This window comes from Dromiciops gliroides, chromosome 1 (assembly GCF_019393635.1).
Source record: "Dromiciops gliroides isolate mDroGli1 chromosome 1, mDroGli1.pri, whole genome shotgun sequence".
Classification (NCBI taxonomy): Eukaryota; Metazoa; Chordata; class Mammalia; order Microbiotheria; family Microbiotheriidae; genus Dromiciops; species Dromiciops gliroides.
In genome coordinates this window covers 175,909,310-175,920,566 of record NC_057861.1, presented here as the reverse complement: position 1 = coordinate 175,920,566, position 11,257 = coordinate 175,909,310, and the positions used below count along the sequence as shown (strand labels likewise).

The 11,257-nt window shown below is 38.6% G+C and overlaps 1 protein-coding gene across 2 annotated transcripts in view; it reads right to left on the bottom strand.

Moving 5' to 3' along the window:
• Positions 1-5,282: 5,282 nt before the first annotated feature.
• The window catches only part of SIRT5 (sirtuin 5), a 29,463-nt gene continuing 23,488 nt past the window's right edge, over positions 5,283-11,257 (bottom strand). For both annotated transcript variants that reach the window (XM_043979340.1, XM_043979339.1), the window contains exon 9: positions 5,283-5,804. In XM_043979340.1, the coding sequence (XP_043835275.1) occupies positions 5,729-5,804 (76 nt within the window). In that variant the 3' untranslated portion in view covers positions 5,283-5,728. The remainder of the gene's footprint in view (positions 5,805-11,257) is intronic.

Sequence of the window (11,257 nt, the reverse complement as noted above, 5' to 3'; positions counted from 1 at the left end):
TAACCCCAATTGCCTCACTAAAAAAAAAAAAAAAGGAAAAAAAAAAAAAAAAAAAAAAAAAAAAGATCTCTCTCCCACAAGTGTCCTCTCCCCTCACACAGCTTCCTCCATAGTGCTGGCCTTCATTATCTCTGATTTGGACAGTGGAAGTAACCCCTTACCTGGGATCCCTGCTTTCAGTCTCTTCCCTCTCTTATTTATCTTCCACATAGCTTCCCAAGGCATGAGGATGTTACTCCCCCCCCCAAATAACTTTTTTATTGCCCCAACAATAAAACAGAAAATTCTCAGAAACTGAAAGCTCTGCTCTCCCTTCTCATCCACTTTCCCAGACTAATTTCTGCTTCTCCTTCAGGCACTCACTTTTCTAATCAGAAATCCCCACATGGCACAGTTTGGTTTCCTCCCTCCTTTCCTTTGTAACAAGTAGTCTCTTATTCCTGGAATGACTTTCTCCTCACCTATACCTTGTATAGGGCAGACCAAAAGTCATGATGTTTTAATAAACTTTTTGAAAATTATTTTTTCTTTATTTTTCACCATTTGTGAGGTTTGATTTTTCAGACATAATATAAATTCATTTCCTATATACTGTATATGATGCTATGATATGGTGAATTTAAAACAAAAAATAAAGGAGTTATTAAATATTGAAACTCCTTCATAACTTTTGGCCCACCCTGTAGAATCCTAGCTTCTCAAAACAGATCAAGTGCCACTTATATCTGATGTTTTCTTCCCCTCATTTATTTGTACTCTCTTCCTTTTGAAATTACTCTTTTATTTTATAATATTTTTAATTTACTTGTTTACATATCTTTTTTGTCTTTGAAATCCCAGCAATGGCACCTTTTACATGGAAAACAACTGTCAAAAGTTATACTGAATTTAGGGGCAGCTAGGTGGCGCAGTGGATAGAGCACCGACCCTGGAGTCAGGAGTACCTGAGTTCAAATCTGGCCTCAGACACTTAACACTTACTAGCTGTGTGACCCTGGGCAAGTCACTTAACCCCAATTGCCTCACTAAAACAAACAAAAAACCAGCTTGCACATGCGCGCACGCACACACACACACACACACACACACACACACACACACACACACACACACACAGAGTTTTACTGAATTTCATGCCTCATCAGTACCTTCTGCTCCTGGGCCTCTTCCCTTTGATTGGAGATAGAGAGCTCCTCTCAGAACCTCTGTTTTAAGGAGGAAGTCCAAGCCAGCCAACTCTTCCATTTCCCACCTTGGTTATCCTCCCTTCCTAGGTACTTTCCCTCTCCCTTATCTCTCCTCCCACCTTTTCAACTTTCTGGAATGTTGTCATCTCTCATCAGAATGTAAGCTACTTGAGGGTAGGGACTTTTTCCTTTTTTTTGTATCCAAAGAACAGCACATAGTAGGTACTTTAAAACCATTTATTGGATAAATTGACTTTAGGACCTCAGCTCAAAACATAACCTCCCCCCTACTCCAGGGCAGAGTTAAAAGTTAATCTGTGCTAAATCATTCATTTTGGTCAGGCTGGGTTTTTATCAGAAAAAAATTTTTTAAAGATAAAAGATAAAAAAAGAAAAGATTCCACATTTTCTAGTTAAATTCCTGAAGTGCTTTCAAAGAGAAGGATTTTAATGTCATTTAATGTAATATTTTGTTAGTAGAATATAGAAATATTTACTAGTACCTATTGTTAATACTATACTACCCATATGCTGATATATGAACCCATCCATGCAAAAATACCCAAAACCCCTCATGCACTGAAAAATGAATCCCTATCATTTGGACAGTAATAAAACTATAGGTCTATACATACTTTCAAAGGTTCTGACATTGTTACCTATTCCTGAAGGTTTTTTGGTCTTTCAGTTCAGCTAGAATAAAATGTAATCTAATTGATATTAGATTTTGTTAATGCAATGTCATATTTCTGACTTGTAGCCTACTTTTCATTCTGCTACTTCCTTCACTGTGGGTTATTTGGAAAAGTTTCTCCAGTTGACTGGGTCCCCTAACCAAAGCAACCAGGTACTTCTAAAATCATCTGAACTTTATTTGTGATTATGCTAGGGATCCTACCTAGAGAATTTTTACTACAGCAAACGGTTTTCATAGGGATTTAAACATTTAATAAAGGAATAAACATGGGCTGCATACAGAGAATTCAGATCTTCTTTCCAAGTGAATAGTGAGGAGAAAATCCCAGGGATACAATCCTGGTAAAGACTCATCACCAGGGTGGAGGAACTTTCTCTTGGGATAGGTCAGGCATGGGGAAGATTTGGCCTTCGGCCTCCTTTTATAGATGAGGAAACTGAATATGAAAGAGATTAAGTGACATGTCCAGGGTCATACCTCAGGCAGGAGTGGAACTCAGGTCTTCCTGACTCCAAAGCTAGCACTTTATTTACTACTTCACCTAGAGCTTCATCAGTATAAGGTACCTCCTGTGAGAGTACCCCTGAGATTAATATGTCTATTTTCTGAGTTAGCCTAACAGGCAAGTGCACTGGACACAGAGTAAGCCTATTTGCTGAAAGGAGCCAACCAAGAGCCTGCAGTGAGCCAAAATCTAGCTCACTCCCACGCACCTTTGCTGGTGATCACTGGCTGAACTTGCTGATCTGTGGCCCCCAAACTGGCCCAAACCAGCCTTCTGGTCATCTGTTTCTGCAAAACATTATGCTTCTGTGTCTCCCTCCTCCCCCCATTCCTGGGAAAGACTGGCCAGTCTTTACCCTAACCCCTCCCTGAACCTCCCCATTATGGTTTTTGAGGATAAATTGCTCCTACTTCTTCTAGGTCTTGGGCTCTATTACTTGGTGGCCCACATTCTGGTGTCAGAAGTAGAATTCATCATGGTGAGGTACTTCTTCATGACACTGGAGGGGTGATCCAGGCATTTGGATACCAGCCCAGACCCTTTAAATGTCTAGCCTGCCATCTCCCCCTCAGGGGGTCTGGTAAGTGCCCTTGGCTGTAATCCTGAAGCTCCATCTCTTTTTGAGTTCATTTATTGGGAGAAAAAGGGGTTTGGATATTGGAGGACACCAGAGTTTGTAAAGGCCTGGCAGGGATAGCACTGATCAACTTCTGAGGCCTAAGGGGCTCAGGAATTTATGGTCATGGGTGGAGACCAGTGAAGGTTCCATGGGTGGGACTGATGAATCCCAACAGATTAATCGGGGTTGGGAAATGATTAAAGCCCCAGTTTTTAATTTAGGTAGTCTACATTACTTGGTGAAGAAAAGATTCCAAAATAAAGTAAGATCTTGGTCAATTCCCATAAGGAACCAAACCTCCAAAGAAGCTGAAGCCACCCTCTTTAAAGGGGACAGGGGCTGGCCAAAGGTCTCATGTTTTGGGCCTGAAATCTGCAGATATTTAATCAACTAGCAGAAATTGACTAAAAATGGCACATGATTGTTGGCTGACGGGGTACTTTGATTGGGATAAAATAAATTACCTTAAGAAATGTTTTGATGAAGCTGGCAAGAAAATTTAATATCTTGAGTGGGATGCTGTTAATAAATGGCTACTGGAACCCACCAAATGAAAAGCTGAAAGTAATTCAGCTTCTGTTAAAGAAACATCAAACAAACTGAGGAGTGAAAAGAAATGCAGAAAACCAAATCTGTGTCCTGCAAAGCAATGTCCAAACTCTTTTCCTGGATAATCAAAACTGTATCACTCAGTTAAAACTGTAGATCAGAGATATGCATGCTTATAAGACCAAGCTGCCTCTCCCAGAAAACATTTATCCACTCTTCCTTGGGAAAGATTCATCCAGTTGGAGGTCCTCAAGGTGATGGCCCCAATATACCAGTTCCCTTTTAAAATCAAGAAGGAGCCTGAGGCCAATACTTCAGCTTATTCCTTTAAATGGAATTATGTGACATCTGACATAAACTTTTTTTCTGACATAAACTTGTAAGAGATTTAACTAATAATTTGTGTAGGTTCTAATTCAGCTCTTATCATATTATTGCAAAATTAAAGAAATCAAGACTAGTCAACTGAAAAATCTTATTCTGGTCAGATGAACTTTTGGCTTTGCTGAATAGCTTTAAGTGCCCACCTCCCTCTACAATGGATTTCTTTTTTATATTTTGTCCATTTATCTGTCTTATTGTTTCATCTCTGTTTTTGTGTCTTTGTAAAATGTAGGAAAATCTTTCTCTTGTGTCACGTTTGTATTGTTTGTACATTCTATTATGTTGGAAGATTTCTAAAAGGGAAAATGCAGCCAGCCAGAAAAACTACTAAAAGGCTGCAGCCAAAGAGTTTAAAATACTGAGGTAGACCAAGGAAGTTTCATACTTAAGGCAATTGTTCTAGGAAGCAGGACTAACTCCCACTTTAGGCTTTTTTTAGGAGATTAAGTTATGAGGGGAAATAATCCTGCAAAACACTTTTTTTCTCTATCATTTCAGCCTTTTCCATGGTGGAATTACAGAAATAAAGTCAGATAATCAAAGTTTGTAGAACTGCTAAAAAATATTTTAGTAGATTTTAGAGTTTTAGAGATTAATCATTAAGGAGTTTGGAGGCTGATTTTTAAGATTGCAGGAGAGAACTCCTGGGACGTTGGGTAATTCTAGGAACACACCCTGTTCTGAAATAGTGAGTCTGGGGGTACTGCTGTAGAATATGGTTTGTTTTTTTTTTTTTTGGCGGGGTAATGGAGGTTAAGTGACTTGCCCAGGGTCACACAGCTAGTAAGTGTCAAGTGTCAGAGGCCGAATTTGAACTCAGGTACTCCTGAATCCAGGGCCGGTGCTTTATCCACTGTGCCACCTAGCCGCCCCCTGTAGAATATGTTTTAAGGAAAAATAAGAATTAAATTATGTAAAAGTTTTTAAGGTAAATATCACCTAGACAATTTCCCCCCCTTAAGATTGATAGCCTTATTTTTTTAAGTACCATAAAGGAAGGCAGCAGGTTTGGAAGTAACCCCAAAGTGAAGGGGAAAAAAAGGACATATTAATCTTGGGGATACTTTCATACCCAGTGTGGAAACCCCCTCCACAGGTGCTATGGAAATAGACCACAGGATGTGGGAAATGGCTGAATGTAAGAGTCAAGGATGACTATGTAATTAGTCTATTAGACTATGAAAAGGCCTGAAAAAAAAAAGGCTGAGAGGATGGGCAATGCTAAGATAAACAAAACATGAATAAACCAAACATAAATAACATGTACCATACTCATAAAGTAATTAACAGAAAAAAATAACAATAAAGTATACCAACAGAGAAATATCTTGGGTCGACCTCTTTATACAATAATTTACAGTTAATTTATTTTTTGCTAAAGTATTTTTGTAAACATCAGAACCAAGGAAAGGCAATGCTTTAGCCCCTGCCCCCCAAAAAGAGCAAATTCATATGCTCACATAAGAAACAAAAAAATACTATTAGAATTATAGATAAATGTTATAAATTTTTTTAGCTGAAAATAGTTTTTACTACAACTATAAAACATGGAATAATCATTTGGGAATCAGGTTTCAGTGTAACACAAAGGCAATGGATAATTTGCTGGTCAGTGTTTGATATCAGCATTGTGACTGACTACCTGAACACTGATTGGTTACATTCCCCCTTTCTGAGGGCAGGAGACCATTCTCTGTTTTCCCCTACCTTCTCCCCACCTCCCTTTTGGTTTAACTATTTGTAACCTGGTACTTATGAATAATTTTTTTTCTCATGCTTACAAATAATCAACAAACTTTTTCAGATTCATGGCAGGCAAGTGCTTCAGGGATAGTGGTACCACAGGGCCCTGAGAAATGAAACCTGCAACAAGAATAAAGAAAGTAAATATGATTTACCAAACTGGAATCACATATTTCTTTAAAACAATTGGGGGGGTGGGCGGGGCAATGAGGGTTAAGTGACTTACCCAGGGTCACACAGCTAGTAAGTGTCAAATGTCTGAAGCCAAATTTGAACTCAGGTGCTCCTGAATCCAGGGCTGTTGCTTTATCCACTGCACCACCTAGCTGCCTCTAAAACAATTCTTATCTATAATAGCATTAGGGGCTGGACCCGTGATTTTACCAGTGTAAGGAGACTGGCATCTTTTCTGCAATTTAGGTATAGTCTTAGACAATGCCTGGATCCCTTAAAATACTATTATTCTTCTCACAAATGGCATAGGGAAGAGAGATCACATTTGGGGATGGGGAGGCCTTGGGTTCAACAAGCCCCACATGTGACACATGCTGGGTATCTTTGGCAAGTCACTTAATCCCAATGCTCCGAGCAAAATAATTCTTTTTTTTAATGTCTCAATACCTTTTATTTATTTATTTATATTTTTTTCTGATAAAAGTATTTTGTTTTATTCAGTTAAATGTAAAGATAGTTCTCAACTTTTGTTTATACAAGCTTTCCAATTTCAGATTTCTCTCCCTCCCTCCCCTCTCCCTCCCCTCCCCTAGACAGCAGGTAATCTGATATAGGTTTTATATACAGATAGATAGATAGATAGATAGATAGATAGATAGATAGATAGATAATCTGATATAGGTTTTTTATATATATATATATATATATAAAATAACATTAAACATATTTCTGCATTAGTCATGTTATAAGAGAAAAATCATAGCAATGAGGAAAAACCTCAAAATAGAACAGAAACAGCACCAAAAACAAAAAGAAATAGTATGGTTGAATCAGCATCTATACTCCACAGTTCTTTTGTTTTCCTGGATTTGGAGATCCTCTTCCATCATGAGTCCCCTGGAACTCTTCTGTACCACTGCATTGGTGAGAAGAATCTAATCCATCACAGTAGATCAACACACAATGTTAATGATACTGTGTACAATGTTCTTCTGGTTCTGCTCATCTCACTCATCATCAGCCCACAAAAGACCCTCCAGGTTTCTCTGAACTCCTCCTGCTCATCGTTTCTTACAGCACAATAGTATTCCATTACATTCATATACCACAACTTGTCTAGCCATTCCCCAATTGATGGGCATTCCCTCAACTTCCAATTTCTTGCCACCACATGAAGAACAGCTATAAATATTTTTGTACATGTGGGTCCTTTTCCCTTTTCCATGATCTCTTTGGGAAAAAGACCCAAAAGTGGTATTGCTGGGTCAAAGGGTATGCACAGCTTTATAGCCCTTAGGGCATAATTCCAAATGAGCAAAATAATTCCTACACCAAGTCTGATATTTATATAGTACTTAAAAGTTTGAAGGTAGGTGCTATTATTACTCCCATTTTACAGTTGAGGAAACTGAGGCAGGCAGGTTAAGTGCCTTGACCAATGTTACAAAGCCAGTACAGTATGCAAAGTAAGATTTGAACTCAGGTCCTCTTGGCTCCAGGCCCAGCTCAATGTACTATCCATTGTGCCTGACAGTACTCACTGTCATTTTTTTTCCTATTTCTTGATCATTATTCATCACTGTGATGAAATAATGGGACTTAGCAGATACTCAAAGACCCACCTGGAGATTAATCTAGACTGATTGAATCAAGTGAGAGTGATTGACTGCTGATTAGTTAACTGGATTGTAATCACACCTGACTATCCCTTAAGAAGGTATTGTTCTCAGAAGCTAGACTGTGAACTCAACTTGAGAACACCTTCAGAACCAATGGATTTGGAGGACAGCAACCATTCACCTTGAAGTAGTGTGTAAGGACCGCTTCTGTTCCAGACCTATAAAAAGCTTCCACAATCAGTTTGCTGGAGAGTTCCTGATTAAAGCAGGCTCATGGAGGAGGACTTGGGGAAGAACCCAACCAGGCTGGAACTCTAGGCTAGGTAGGACTTCTTTTTTTCTTAACTTTCTGAACTCCTTGTGAATATCTGTATGCTTTAATAAATGTTTAATGCCCAAAGACTGGTGCTGAAGCTTCTAATTTAAGGCAATCACACAATCTAGATTTTAAACATCACATCATGGTATTCTTTGGTTTGATCTTTTCTACAATGGGTGTATGAGAAATGGGCTGTTCTGTCCCATCTCACACCATTTTGACTTTGACTAATGAACAAAGTGTCTTGTTCCACAATACAAATCAAAGTGTATGTTTGTCTTTATTGTTGTTGGTTTTTTTTAACTGGGCAAATCAGAAAACAACCCTTTGGAAATAGCTTCTCAGATTCTAACACACATACACTCATGTAATTTAATCAGTATAAGGAACTCCAGGAATGGAAATTACTTCCGTTTTTGCATATTAGCAACTCATTTGTAACTTATTTAAAGTATCCCAGGGCATTATAAAGTCAAGTGAGTTGTTGATAGTCACAAAGCTAGTATAGGTCAGAAGAAGCAAAGTCTTCCTGGCCTTACTTTGCTTTCTTAAAATTTCTTTTCATTGTTTAGACTTGTGATTTCATTGGTGCTGGGAACTTCCAATGAGCAAATTCTTCTGCAATTTATCCTCTTAAGAGAGTTAAGCCCACCCTCTTAAGAAGGGCCACAAGAGTCAAGCCTGGCACAAGGTCAAAGACCAAGTATGTGTTTTAGAGGTAGGGCTTGCTATCCTGACTCTGAGGTCAGCTTTTTGTCCACTACTCTGCATTACCTCTTATCTTAAACACATACCACTTAAATATACAATCATCACATAAATATGGTAAAGGTTGAGCCTGGGATCTGGTAAGAGACAAAGATGAAGTGAGATAACATACATGAAAGTGCTCTCAAAGCTTTTCTAGTCTATACAAATATAAGCCATTTTGTGAAAAAGAGCAGAGACCTATTTGATAAAGAAAAAATCTAGGCATGTTTCAATATTACTCAGAGTATGTTACTGTCTTTCAGCAAAGACTTATAGTACAGTCTATAAGTTGTAGTGAAGTTCTTTATGTTTTTTTTCATAATGTGCCAACCCAATTATAGGTTTAAATTGAATTATTATTACAGATGTTTGTAGGAAAACAATTACAGAAAGGAAAATAAAGAAAAAAGTAAAACCCGAAGGTTGATGCTATATTTAAAAGATTTCTCTAATTAAAACTATTTTCATTTAAAAACTATTGATTATATGTTATGTGTAAAGAGCTCTGCTGGTGATGGTGGTACATGCTTTTATATTCCCTGCTACTGGAGAAATGGTGACTGTTAGGGCTCTTAAGCCCAGGAGTTTTGAGCTGCAGTGGGCCAAGTCAACAGGGTGTCCAAACTGAGTTTGGAATTGTTCTAGTTTGTCCTAAGGAGTGTGTGTGTGGGGGGATCAAATTGTCTAAGGATGGGCAAATTGCCCCAGCTTGGAAAATGAAAGTCAAAGCCCTGTGCTAATCAGAGTGGGACCAAGCCCATGAGTGTCCCTTGCACTTCTAGCCTGAGTGAGATAGGGAGATCCAATCTTTAAAAATAAACACTTTTCTAGGCACTGTGAGTGATACAAATATAAATAAGATATAATACCATCCCTCAAGGGGTTTACCATCTATTTAGTTATTACAGAAATAGTAGTGGAATTTAGTCTTTCTTAAGTAATATTCCCAGTTTTAAGAAGCAAGAGTGCAATTCAACTTTTTTATTATGTACTATTTTCAGTTTTAAAATGAGGTTAAGAGTACATCTTGGTGGGGAGTGGAGCAGCTAGGTAGTACAGTGGATAAAGCACCAGCCCTGGATTCAGGAGGACCTGAGTTCAAATGTGGCCTCAGACACTTGACACGTACTAGCTGTGTGACCCTGGGCAAGTCACTTAACCCTCATTGCCCTGTCCAAAAAAAAACAAAACATTTTGGTAAGCCTGCCTAAATGATGCCCCATTTTCCTTAGAAATTTGACTGACTAAACTGTATTGTAGCCAGAATTTAGAGAGAAACTCTTTATTTTTCACTCAGCTGTTAAGTTTTTATAATGGGCAGTTTCAGATAATAATATTTTTAAAGGGTCTATCTCTCTCTCTCTCTCTCTCCACAATGCCCCTCTTCTGTTTAAAAGGATAAAAAAAAAAAAAAGACAGGGTCCTCAGAAAGCAATGTGAAGGGGCAGCTAGGTGGCGCAGTGGATAGAGCACCGGCCCTGGAGTCAGGAGTACTTCAGTTCAAATCCAGCCTCAGACACTTAACACTAGCTGTGTGACCCTGAGCAAGTCATTTAACCCCAACTGCCTCACTAAAAATAAAAAAAAAATTTTAAAAATAAAAAAGAAAGCAATGTGAAAACAGAAAGAATGCAGAGGTGTCTTTGAAAAGAAATCCCAAAATAAATAGCCAAAATGAAGAACTGTCAGAGATAAAAAGAACCACAAAGTAGTTCATATATCAGGGAGCCACAATATAGAATCACACAAGACTCATACCATACTATATAAAGTATACTACACTATATAAAGGAGAGAAGAACTTAGAATGTTAACACAGCCAGTTTTTGCTAAATGTCAATGAACCATTCTGTAGACTTCCCTCTCCCCTTTTGGGGAATTTTCATGACCCTGCCCTCTCCATGACTCTGCAGCCCCCACAGCCAGAGCTTGGCTTTGGTACCTGGGGCCCCTGCATTGGGAGCAGCTTCAGGGCCTGGAATGGAGGACCCTGCTGCTACCACTGCTGCTGCTGCCCCTGCCCAGAGCCAGAGCCCCAGAAGGCTTGTGGTCCTGCCACCCAGGGAGTTGAATTGCATAATGCAAATTTCCATAAAGTGGGAACTGTCTATATTCCAAAAAAAAAAAAAGAGAGAGAGATAAAAGCTTAGAACCAAGTATAATCTGTCTGGCAAAAATAAGCATAATCCAATGGGGGAAAGTGAGTCTTTAATGGGGTACAGGATTTCCAAAAATTCTTGATGAAAAGGTCAGAACTGAGTAGTGATTTTAAAATGGAAACACAGATGCCAAGAGAAACAAAGAAAGGTAAATATTTGTTCAATTGAAAGGGAATATGAGGAGATGAATTGTCTACAAATTAATAGAAGGATAAATAACAAATGGCTTCTCGGAAACTTAATATACTTCAGGGTCATAGTACAAGGTTAGAATGACAGAGGGTTTGTGAATGGTTTTGTTTTAACGTTCTTGGGAGAAGAGAAAAATGGGAGGGAAAGTGGGACTATACTTGGGGGGAAAGGAAGAAAGGGAAGGAAATCACATGCATAATAGAGGTGCATAAGATGAAGAGTATATCCTCATGGAGGAAGAGATGAAGTAAGAGGACATCCCATGAACCTCACTTTCATCTCAGCTGGATAAAGGAAATTGTTTTGCTTATAACTATTTTCTTATCTATCTTGCCCTCCTTCCTTTATATCTCCCCCCTT